The 12,597-nt window shown below is 41.6% G+C and overlaps 1 protein-coding gene across 5 annotated transcripts in view; it reads right to left on the reverse strand.

Annotated features, from left to right (window-relative positions):
• Positions 1-12,597, reverse strand: part of HDAC4 (histone deacetylase 4) — a 211,375-nt gene that overhangs the window by 110,553 nt on the left and 88,225 nt on the right. The window contains exon 1 of one of the 5 annotated variants that reach the window (XM_088526971.1): positions 9,824-10,109. The exons of 3 other annotated variants lie outside the window; for them this stretch is intronic. In XM_088526971.1, coding sequence (XP_088383097.1) covers positions 9,824-9,836 — 13 coding nt within the window. In that variant the 5' untranslated portion in view covers positions 9,837-10,109. Of the gene's footprint in view, positions 1-9,823; positions 10,110-12,597 lie in introns of those variants that run through there. One more of the 5 variants, XM_088526973.1, reaches the window with a different exon arrangement.

The following is a 12,597-nucleotide window of genomic DNA, read 5'->3' on the forward strand; positions in this document are numbered from 1 at the left end:
GGACAGAGAAACACAGAATGCTTAAAGTTGGAAGAGACTTCTAGACATGGTAAAATTTTTCTGGTGCTGATGCTCCATCTTAGCCTAAGTTGCACCACTTTCTAATTGGGAAAAGCTATAATTAGGATAACTTATTGGAAATTCAACCAACGTACACGCTGGTTCCTGCTGCTTGAATCAGGGTACTTGAATAAAATCTAGTTTGCTCAAACTGTATTTAGTTATGATTAATCAGTCATGAAATGCAAAGCTTTAGCCTCTTGCCAAATAAGTTTCCAAAATAAGGAATAAGCACAATATTTTGCTCAGGTCTCTTAAGACCTGCATTTAAATGGCAGCAAGGTTACAGTTTCTTCAGTTAAGGATGGCAGCTCTCAGGAGAGAGTCAGCCAAAGCATTCTAAGCTCAATGAAAGTGCAAGAACAAAAAGTACAAACAATATTGAAATAAATAAACCCAACACCACAAATACTCAGGAACCATTGCCACTTCTCTGACATGTCTTTCTGTCTCCATTAATTCAATTTTTCCCAATGTAAGCTTCCTAAGGGACTGATTTAACATGCAGAATATTCCAAATAGATCATCTTGATATTGTTATGGCTTTCATTTTCATACTTTTTTTTTGCAGTTCTTGTCACTCCCCCACTTTATTTATTTTCAGCATTTTAGAAAAACAGATTATTTCCTGTAAATACTTTATTTTCCCCCCTCCATCCAGCTTATTTAGTCTTGTGACACATTATTTGCACAATATGAACATATTATATAAGGGTTTAAAATATAAGTATAGAATGAATTACTCAACACAGAACTTCACCTGACTGTCTTGAAATGAAGACACACAATGAAAGCCTACAAAAAGGCAAGGAAATACACTTACATTTATTGCACATAAATGCTCGTGCTAATATGAACGCTTACTAAAGAACAACTGATTTTCTTAGGCATGACATCTGAGCAGACAACCAATAATTCACGCTGCCATTATGCGAGGGAACATCAGTAAATCTCTTAATTCCAAAGCACTGTTTATACAGGCATGATACCCGAACTTCTCATGGTCCTCCAAGCCTAATCACCTGTGCATTTATTCTCACTGCGAAGCTTGATGAGAATAACAGGGTGGTCTGGAGGTTTAAGTAAGCTTTTAGTGTAAAACAGTTGAAAAACATTGCAACAGAGGGCTGCAGAGAACCCTCCAGCATCATAATTTACTGGCTTAAATATACAAGCTCATCTTTATTTGCACAAACTACACAGCTTCTATACATCTGCTGGAAGATGATTCTGCCTTCTATACATGCACTGGAAATCCCTCTGGTCCCCTCAAAAGTTAAGTCTAATATCACAGCAAACTTTAATTACTTTCACATGCTGTATTCAGTACATCATCCAGGCATTTATTTGTATATGCCTTCCATACCTTCTAGGGATTGCCTTTTTGTGATTGCTCGATCACAGTACATTTACTGCATAATATCCTGTCCATGGCCCTTTTCAGAAAAACAAACTGAGACTGAACCAAGCACTCAACTCCTCCATACAGTACAAACTCAAGAAAAGTACCGCAGGATGTATGTTTGCCTAATGTTTTTCTAATAATTTGCCAAAATATTAAAAGTGTGGGAATAAACCATCACTAAATACCACTGTAAAATATTTAACAGCTTCAGAGAGTTTTAGAAGAACAAAAACTAAAGCACAAGAGTAGTTTTCCCACATACTTTTAAATTTATTTAAAATACCCTATTGCAACAGCCTATTCAAGTTTCTGAAGAAAGTGAAAACCAAAAAAGGGTTTTGTATTTATTTCATCCAAGAAACTACTTACATACAGATTGCGAATTTACTACTATTATTTAAAAAAAAAAAAAAAAAAAAAAAAAAAAAAAGGAAGAAAAAAAAAAAAACCACCATACCTAGAAATGCAACTAAACCAACCCTTTGTCCTTACAGCTCTGGACCTTGAAGTCTCTCACATCATCACACCATGGCTGTTTTTATAAACACGACTGCGAGTACATTAGGGAAGTGAAGGGGAAGTTTTGACCTAAATTTCATCTGCTCTTTCCTCTTGAGCACAACTACTATGATTGTTTAGGAAGAATTCCTCTTTCCAGAAGAAAAGGTCAGTCCCTGACTTCCATTCGAAACTAAATTTGCCTTACGAAATTCTCTGCTAAGAATGGTAACAGCTTAAGAAAATTTCTAGCAAAATAACAGTAATTCGACAATGCTACAATCACAGTTCCAAGTCAGTGACTCCAAAATCTTTTATTAAATCATAAAAACTTCAGATTTCATTTCTAATGAAATCTCTATCAAATGGGTATGAATCATCCAAAAGGACAGCACTTTGTGAATGAAAACCAGATGGAGCCATAGTAACAATTGAGTGGTTTCAATCAAAAGATATCAGCTAAGCCAAAGGAGCAGATATTTATCACAAGCGCTTGCTTCGCTTAAAGTTAAAGGAGACAAAGGAGACGTTGGATAAAGGTAGACCTCAAACCACACCTCCTCATGGCCAAACGAAGAGGCACCATCAGTCATAAAGTTCTATAGGGCCGTTTTGGTGAGAATGAACCTACAACCACATTTAACGCACAGAAAACTCACGTTTGTGGTGGCATTGTCTTGCGTGGGGCAGTTTTTGATCACAGGCATTTTGAGCTCAGGATTCTTGCCCCAGCAAGATAAGCTCTTGCTTTCTCTGCTCCTTGGCAATCCACTCTTAAGGCTTCATCCAAACGAGACGCAAGGACACAAGGATGGAAAACATGCTGATAAGCTGAAGTGTTTACATTGCAATTCAGGCCTCAGATGATCATGGTTTTTTGAACATGAAGCCCCACCTTTCAAGGTCTAAGCACTTAGAGTCAAAACAAAGGGAAACCATTAAAATTGGCAGCATTCTCACATTTACTTTCCCCAACAGCATTGCTAGCGTCACTCATATTGGAGCAATTGGATTACAATTTCTATTTGCAGGCTTGACTTGTGCTTTGGCTCTACCTGGTTTTGTTTGTTCTTTTTGTGATTATGTTTGGTGAAAGAGGGAAGAAAAAAAGCAAAGAAAAGGGAGAGCAAAGGTCCATTTAATCAACAAGGAACAACTCCTCAGACGGGCATCTGCTCATTCTCCAATGTGCCAGCAGACAAGCCGTGTACCAGGTACTCCCACTGGTGTCCAAAAACAAGGCACAGCTGAATATAGCCCTGAAAATCAATATACACCTGGGAACAACCTCAAGGATGGTGATAAATGCACGCTACATCAGAAGGAGGAATTCCTAAGATGCTGAGGACGCACGGGACGGCTGGGCGCTGACCAGGTGGCATCTGCTGGGCTCGCAGCAATTAGGTTCTACCTACCGGTAAGCTGGGTAGGCACCCCGGGGAGCTCAGCGGCACAAAACATACCCGTTAAAAATATAAATAAATAAAAAGGAACTTGGATCAAAGCAAATACGAGTAATTGAGTAGTCATCAGCTTCTGGCTACCACTCAGCTAAAATTAGTAGGTATCAGGAGGTGGCGAAAAAAAAAAAGAGGGGGGGGTTTCACCACAGGGTGGGATAGGACACTCCAACAAACCCTAACAACCTTCTTCGACCTAGAAGAAACAAGATGTTTGCGACAAGCTCTAGGGCAATGATATTCTTTTGAGCAGAAGAAGGGCGAAAATTAAAACCTGAAGGCTTCCTCCTGATTTCCAAGCCTCTCTAGGATTGCAGATCTGGGCAAAACAAAGAGATTAGACATACTAAAAACAGGACATGGCAAAGTTACTAATAGATTGCATCTGAAACACAGAATTTTTCCACTGAAAAAAAACGCCTCAATCCATGATCAACTTTCCATGAAATATTTATCATTTTTCATTCACTGCATAGTAGTGTTATTTTTAGAAAAGCCAGAGGCAACAAGAACAGATTCCTGATTAACCATTCAAGGGAGCCTATAAATGTCAGTTCCTATCTCGCCATCACCTTCCCCCGCTAAGAAGTCTAAAATCTTAATATAAATACTGTCTAAAAAATAATATTAATGCCTAAATATAAAACTTAATACAAATGTCACACATACAGAGGCTCTTCTCTCCCTCACCTGCTCTTACACAGCGACAAATGCATGACACAAAATTGCCTTGGGGCGGGGGGGGATGTGGGGAGAAGCATTTTAAACCTACCACTTGGAGAAGAGCCAGGACTAACCAAACCCTGTGCGATCTATAGCTGACTGGTGTGCATTAATAAACTGAAGAAGGGAAGGAAAAAACAAAGGAAAACAGCAAACTGGGTCTTGCAATAAAGAAAACTTCCCTAACAATTTGCTTTTATCTGAGAAAATAGTTCCCTTTCCACACATTTAAGATTTAACTACTGCTTCCAGCTTTTAAAAGAGGAACAAGCCATTAATAATTCACTCTACCTTCTCTCTTTAATAACTATTTCCTTGCATGTAAGGAATAAGGTGACAGACAAATGATTTCTCCAAGACAAAAACAAATAAATAAAAATTAAAAAGTTCAGGAGCTCTGTGCTGCTGTTCTTGGCATCCCACAGGGCTGGGACATCTACAGACCATGTTCTGGGCACAGGTCAGAGTGGTTCTGACTCCTGTAAATGCAAGGACATAATAAAAAGGGTTTAATTCCTTAGAGTCTTCTGCACATGGATGCTGCAGTTCATATAATGAGTTTGGATACAGCACTAGCTGAGCCAGAGAGCCTAAAGTTTCAACTTTCCTGCTATTCAAAAGGCAACTGCTAGAGACTCTAGAGGTATCAATTCGGTTCTTCAGCCTTCATAAATAACCCCCAAATGGTTGTTTAAGTTCTGTGCATGCTGTAAAAGCTTTTTTTTCTCTTCTTCTTCTTTCCTTTTTTAATGGAGCAATATAGGAAATAATCTGTGGAAGTGTGAGAGCTGGCTCAGGCGTTACACAGCACTGAGCTACGTTCAACCCATGTAAACCAGGTTCAAGCAGTCCTTGCGGAACTACAGATTAGAAGAGAACTTTACTACTACTTTTAGTTGTTACGATGCTTATTTCCTTGTCTTTGAATAGGCTGCACTTAGTACTTTAGCCCAGGACAAGAAATAACCTTAAGTTCACTCCAATAGCCTCGAGACCTCTCTTTTATCACCGTCTTTTCAGAATCCTGGGGAACAGGTATCCAACGCCAGCAGACGGAGCTGCCCGCAGTGGGACGCAGCTTTGCGGCAGCCCCTACCAACGTGTCCCAGCACGACGTGAGGAGCGAGCCCAGGTCTGCACAGGGGAGGGGAGCCCCGAGCCCCAGCCGCTTTGGGAACCCTCTGCAGGAGCTTCTAAGGAGAGAACCCAACTACCCCAGAACCCCCTGCGTTTGAAGGGATAAATAAAGATGCCGCATTCTGCTCTGTGTTAGACCAACTCGACTTCCACTCCTTTCTTTTCGAAACTGGGATTAATTGGTGGTTTAAGAAGCTTTTAAACTGATGTAACAATATTAGTCTAAAAGCTCTTACAGACCATTTACTCACAAGCACATCAGCTTTTTTTTTTTTTTTTTTTTTTTTTTCCTCCCTCTCCTTAGATGAGCATAAAAAGTGAGACTGGATAATCAGGTGTTGCTTTTAACGGCATCGCTCAGTTTCTACCACAGCCACCACCCCAGCCAATTCCTAGCATTTGGCAGCAGATTTCCATCAGCCCAACTCATTAAACCACCACCGCTGCCCCCTCTCAAAGCTCACCGTGCCCGGTGGGTAGGTGGGTATCCCGCCAGGCCCTCAGAGGTCTGCAGATCCTTCCCTGGGGACAACTGGAGGAGGACAGACCCAGCCACGCAGGAGAGGCCTCCTGCACCTGCAGCACCTCTATGGAGAGGACTTGGTCTATAGGCAGCGCAAGGACAGCTGCTTTCCTCAGCCTCTCTGTGCCACTTTGCAGCGAGTATCTCACAACCCAAATCGTTTGTCAGCCGTGAGGAACCGCTGCTTTAAGCGCTCCAATCATCACCATTACTGTTATCAGAACTTGGGAGCGCAGCCTTGAAAGCCAAAGGAAACGCTATGGAAAAGGGTGAATTTCTTCCCAAATTCAGTAATTGGGCTGATAAATGCTTTGAGCACACAGCCAGATATCCTCAAAATTTCACATTATGTCATGACTAGCATAACGGAGGAAAAACAACAGATAAACTGAGACTGTTAGTCCTAATTTGCGGTTTTATTGAAGTGAAGCTTTTAAGTTTAAAGAGGAATAGTTTCCATCATACTCCATTTTAGCATTTTCCTTACAAATAACACATATCAAGCTGTTTTCACATTTCTAATACCAAAGAAATTGCCCAGGATTGTATTCAATTGAAACAAAATGAGCAACAATAAAGTTTACACTGACAAGAAAACTACTTCACTAAGTCTCTCCAGCTTATCTAAGGTGCCATAAACAAAGCGTTTTAAAGGAAGCTTACTCATTCTAACACTCCAAGCACACTTAATGCAGATCTGTGTGATCAAATTTGGAGGCTGGTACTGAGAGCACATAAACGTTGTTCAAGAGGATTATGTACATGGTATAGAGAAATTTGCACAGTTGAGGTCTTCAAGAGCTGGCTCCTCTTTTCCACATTACAAAAACCATTAAATACACACAATTCTTAAAACCAATAGTGGGATAATAGTAATAGCAAAGGAAAAACAGCATTTCATGATAATATTTTGACATCCTTCCTACACAGGCCAAAGGTGCACTAATAATCTGGGGCTGCAACGAAAGAAGACAGTTTTAACAAGTCCTCCCAAATTGACTACAATATTTCTGCACACAACATGGGCAGGAGTGGGGGGTCATTTTCTTTCTCTTTTGCAAACAGTTAAGAGATTCGGAAGCTCTAGTCAGACAAAACGGTTTTAGAAAAGAGGTTTCCTTTTTGCGAATTAATCCCCAATTTACACCAGAAATTGAGAAATCATTATCCTAAGCACACACATCTGTTAGTGCCTTGCCAATAACTGAAATGCATCTTCCTCCAGCTAACTCACTCCTGAAATGATTTAATGGAAAATGCTCTAAAAGTTTAAATTGCAGAGCTGAAACATTTCCTCATGACAGAGCATGTTGCGGACTGGGGTATTTTACATCCCTTCATCAACCTCTTACATCAAAAAAAAACCCCACAACTCACATGGATCAATTTTTTCCAAGGCAATTTCCTTCTCTTCATAACTGACAAAGACAGAAAAGGCTCCAGCTTTCCACAAATACACCAAAATCATTTTATCTCAGCTTGGAAAGCAATGCTGGAGATAAAGCAGTTCTGCAACTCCACAAAGAGCTTACTCTGCTTTCTGCCAAAAACGGGTGCTTCCAGGTTTTAATTACCATTCTGCCAATATAAAACAGACCTTCCCTCTCCGCACATACACTGCAAGGCTAAAGACAATAACCCAATATTCAGCAGAAGCTGAAGGTGCTTAAGCTCTTGGGAGGAAAAGTACTTGGGTGATGACTGCCCAAAGCTAACTACACAAAAGTCGGTCTCACCCTTTGCCCACCACCACCACCATCAGCCTGAGCTTTCTGGCATGAAATGGGAATTCCCACAGCTCAAACGCTGGGAAAAGTCACTTGAGTCAGCCAAAGATGCCGCAGCCTCATTTACTTTGTACCCACTTAACACCAAAACAGCTCTCCACTATTTTAAATGTGTTTTTAATATGTTCTTTTTTCCTTGTTTTATGTGTTTTTTCCCTTGTTTTGGTTTTTGGTAGCAGTTGAGACAAGCAATTCAAAATGCAGTGCAAAAGGGACAAATTAAACTAAATGCCTAGAAGTCCCTAACACCTTGAACCCACCTCCAGTCATTTGGGGAAAGCAGAGTAAACTCTAACATCAGATGCCTTGAGCTGTTAACAAGCATAACCCTTTCTCCCCAAAACACACCTACAGGAAACAAGATGGATAACAAGAAAAGTAAAACTCCAAAGAAAAAGTGAAATACAAAGAACATCACATGCATGATACTGGTTTCCTGGTCCACAGACAGAAAAAACACAGTGGGGAGGGATGTCATTCTGGTTGTACACCCAGAGTCACAAAGTTGAATCTAGCAGAGGGAGAGCGAATGGGGAGAAAAACCTTTAAGCTGACCTGAGTTATCCCGGCAGCCTTAACAGAAGTCTGTCTTTCACGGTTAGGAAAATAGAGCATCCCTTACCTTAAGGAGGAGTTTTAGAGTGTGCAGAGCGAAGAGAGACTTTTGCAGGGTCTGAAGCCAACCACTAGCACCTGGTAAATGATCCTCTCTTCCTTTCCTTCTTACACAAAAGCTCTCCCCAGTTTAAGATTTCTTTTCCCACATATGCATTTGAGTCTGCAAAGATCTACCTTGGGTCACAGCCTTACTCCTCCCCCCTCAATCTATTAAGTTATTTTGAATAAGCTTCGTTTACATTTTTTTCAACTTGCATTACCGGAAGGACTGAGATCTCCTGCAAGATCTCTTCCTTAATATAAAAGGGCCTAAAGGCATTTTGGAAGGCAACAAGAAAGCCAGGTTTTGAGAAAACTTGAACTCCTACCTTGAAAGTAAAGACGCTACATGCAACAAATCTCCAAAATTATAAATATCCCTGTCTACCTCTAAACTGTAAATCCCAGGACACGAGCTGTAGATAATTCCCAAAGCAGAATTAACCAGCACTGACACAACAACAACAACATGAATATTTCTGTGATTGGGGGTCTATTTTAAAGAGAAGATAAGAAACAATTCAAGATCCAAGACAGCTTTTTTTTGCCCCCTAAAAAAAAAAAAATATCCATTTCCATGCCTTGTGCAGAAGGGGAAGGAGGAGGGATGGCTCTTTTTGATCTGTGTTGTAATCTGTCACCTTTTTGAAGTTCCCCAAACTCCTCGGCAGTTAATAAACTCTTATCAGCAGCCCCTTGTTTCAGAGCCCTGCGTTGCTGAACCGTTGCTGAACTGGAGCTCAGAGGCTTCGGGGATCTGTACAAAGGGGCTTCCAAGTTGCTTGAGCCCAGGGCGGGTGAAAACGTTCACAGCTACAACGAAAGCCACTCTGACAGCTGCTGGAAACACAACACTCCTCCTGAAGGGAGAAGGGGGGGAATTTGAAGGAAGCACCAGACTGCTCTCAAAGCATTTCCTGCATTTCGACCCAAATCACCATTTCGATAGCTGGGAGTGCTGCAGTCGTGAGCCACGAGGTCTCCCTGCTCCCTGCACAGGGAGCAGCCAGTGCCCAGGACGGACACCGGACTTGCTTTCCCCTCCTCACAGCAGGACAACTTCCAAGAACAACTACAGCAGTATCAGAAGAGGTAAGAGAAAGCAACAGCTAAACACAACACGCTTTGACCCATCTAAGCTTGGCTGTGACTTTTTCTTTGCTCATCTCAACCCAAGAAAATCTTTCCTTGCAGGAGCAGCAGCTCAAAACACTTACTTTGCTTCAGTTCCTCTTGGAGACTGTGCAAGGGCCAGCACGGTGCTGCTTTGTTCTGTCCTTTCTAAGGAAAAGCAAGAAGCTCCAACGAGATCAGGCTCTCCCTAGCCCTTGCCAAGGGTGGGGGCTGCTTTATATTTAAGACTCCCAAGATGGTTTTGCGCCGTCCTCCCTCAGCTTCCCAAATCCCACTCGCTCAGCCTGGGAAAGGAGATTTCTGCAAGTTCTGACACACTTCACTGCATCGTTTTGCATTTGCATTCTGTTACCCCACTTACAGGACAGATCTGTAGAATATTAGACTGCCTTCCCAGAATAGGAACAACATTTAATATTTTTAAAAAGTTTATTCTTACCAGAGCTAGGCATGTGGTTCACTCTAGGTGGATTCAACAGCTCTACTGGCTGGTCTCTGCCAGAAAGCCCATCTGGAAAGAGGGTGGGGAGGGGGGGGGAAAAAAAAAAAAATCACATCATCAACTCTTTGGTTAGCTAAACTATTTTAGACATTCCAAAAAAGAAAAAAAAAAATCACTAGCCAATTATCAATGCAAAACAGATACACACAAATAGCACAAAGCACTTAGGAACAAGAATGCTAACAAGGCAGCTGCATAACGACTGCTTCCACCGACACAGAAAAGAAAATATCGTCTGGATTGTGCTCAGGTCTTCCTGGTCTTTAAATCCTACTTGCCCTGATCCCAATCCAGGGGAACGAGGCACGTCAGCTTATAGAGCTTATCATGCAAGAGCTAAATGGCAACTCGCTTTTTATTTAGAGAAAGGAGTGCAGTGAAAACAGAAACTCATCCCAATGAAGCGAAGTTGAAGAATGGCTGTAATATGCTAGGGAGATGTTAAAGAAAACTGACAAATCACTGTAGGAGATTAAAATGCAGAGACATGCATAACAAGCCCCATTTTGCATAAGTTTGGCTTTCAGAAAGGCATTAAAAACATACTTTGTAAATGATATGCAGAAACCCTTCTTGCTGAAGCAGTTCTCTATTTAAAATATTTCAAAGATTGCATCTTGCATTCAAGAAGAGTTAAAACAGAAAAACATGAGACCTACAAGTACTGTCGACTGCCAGACCAGATTTTCTAGTTGTTCATTCCCCTCCCATCTGCCCCCCACCAAAAGCTGAAGTGAAAAATGTTCAATTCAGGGACACATTATGGACATCTCTCTACAGTGCACTTATAAAGCTTCAGCTATGCTTGAATACAGAAAATTTCATCTCAAATCCATTTGTTCCACTGTAAATACCTCTACCTTTGCCAGCTATGCCTCATTTGTTCTCCTTTAGCACATTTCTGTATTTTATGCTGTAACAAACAGATATGATCAAGGCAAACCTTGTCTGAAGACATCAAAAAAGCCGCCCCATCCTTCAAAGTAAAGGACAATTGAGGTCCATAAAAATATTAATATGTCAGTGGAATATTATTTTAAAAAAATAAAAATAAAAAAAATAAGAAGCTACCACGCACTGTTTTCCTCTCTTTCTTTCCTCCATTCCAAAGTTTCTGGAAAGAAAGAATAATTGAGTCTCCTCCATCATTTGCACCACTGACATCAGCCAAGGATCAGCGCAGCCTCAGGCAATGTGTCAATAAACTGAACTGTAACCATAAGAACTTTTCCTTCTGATTATTCGCTTCTCAAATCTTTTGGCTTTTTTATTTATCTCTTTCTTCTTTTCTTCTCCTAGAGCTTACAGAATGGATCGGTGATACTTCACCAGCCAGACTCCATCTGCAAACTGCAGTCAACAAGGAGGCAACTGGATTGAGGGGACCGAGCTAGATACCCCTATTTAAGAAAACACTCGAGCAAACTACCCATCAAATTCCCAATACAGAGCAAAAAACGCCCGCGGAGAGCAGAAAACCTGATTCTCCCCCAGCAGTGACGCAGCAGCTGCCGTGCAGTAGCTATTTTAACCCTTGGAGTAAGGCATGTCCAAGAGCCACCTTCCTCCCCAGGTCCCTGTAACCTTCTTTCTCTCACGTGACTGGCGGAGATGCCAACCACACGGCACATTGCATCAGGCCACCAAGGACCTCGCACGTGTTGACAGGCCTCTCGTCAGCCGATTCAAGCCACATCAGGTGAGTCACTGTAGGCCCATGAGGGGACCTGGGCAGCAGCATCCACAAACACATTTTTGATCTTTTCATGAAATTAATCCGAATTACTCGGCCGTAAGCCTGTGTTTTGTCACAGGCAGGCACAGGTGCAGCATTTCACACCACCAGCGAACCCACAGAACAAAACTGAGCGTCTCAGTGCTCAAAGCTGACCTGCTCTATAGCTGACTCCATACATCCACCACCACAAATCTGAGCCCAAAGCCAAAACACAGAATTCAAACGCTACTATCCAAAGGGGCTATTAAAAGACATATGAGTTCTAAGGTGCTCTCTAACTTGAAAAGAAGAAAAAAAAAATCCTTACATTTAAGTGTTCAGCCACACTGAGCATGTTGTACCATCACCCTGAAGATCAGCTAACCACCTGAGGGAATCTAAGCCTCAAGTCCCACGAAAATGCTTTTTTAGCTCCTGCCATACTGTGTTTTCTTCTTCCCATAGTTACTGGACACACTGTCTCCTAAATCAATTGCTGTGCAATTGAGCTCCGAGCTGCAAGAGAAAGCATGATGTTTTATGCCAACACTTATAAGCAAGCAGCAAGCTAAAGAGTATTCTGGGTTTGCAAATGCCAAAGTGAATACAGTCAGTAGTTTTACCCCCCTTCCTACCTTTCCAAAGTATTCACCTCCAGCCCTCTCCAAGCTTCCACATCTATTTATAGAGGAAGCTGAGACAATTACAAAACTAAAGGAAAAAAATAGGAGACACTAAAAATATCTGGGGCACATCCAGCTCGATGCTTTTACCCTTCTTCTTGCCCTGAAGGGATGGCAGGGGTGGTTCTGCACCCAATAGAAAGCTGGACACAGATGGCAGCAGCTTCTCCGACTGGTGTGGACAGGCAGCAAAGGAGTGTAAAGAGGTCAAACCATGCAATCACCTTTTGACTCTTTTACAAGCCACAAATCCTGGTTACAAATAGCTGGGACAAACCAGATTTCCTATAAAATACTTTCGAGTTCGCTCT

The sequence above is a fragment of the Tinamus guttatus genome, unplaced genomic scaffold (assembly GCF_059628265.1).
Source record: "Tinamus guttatus ecotype Peru unplaced genomic scaffold, ASM5962826v1 Tinamus_guttatus_pri_ptg000260l, whole genome shotgun sequence".
NCBI lineage: Eukaryota > Metazoa > Chordata > Aves > Tinamiformes > Tinamidae > Tinamus > Tinamus guttatus.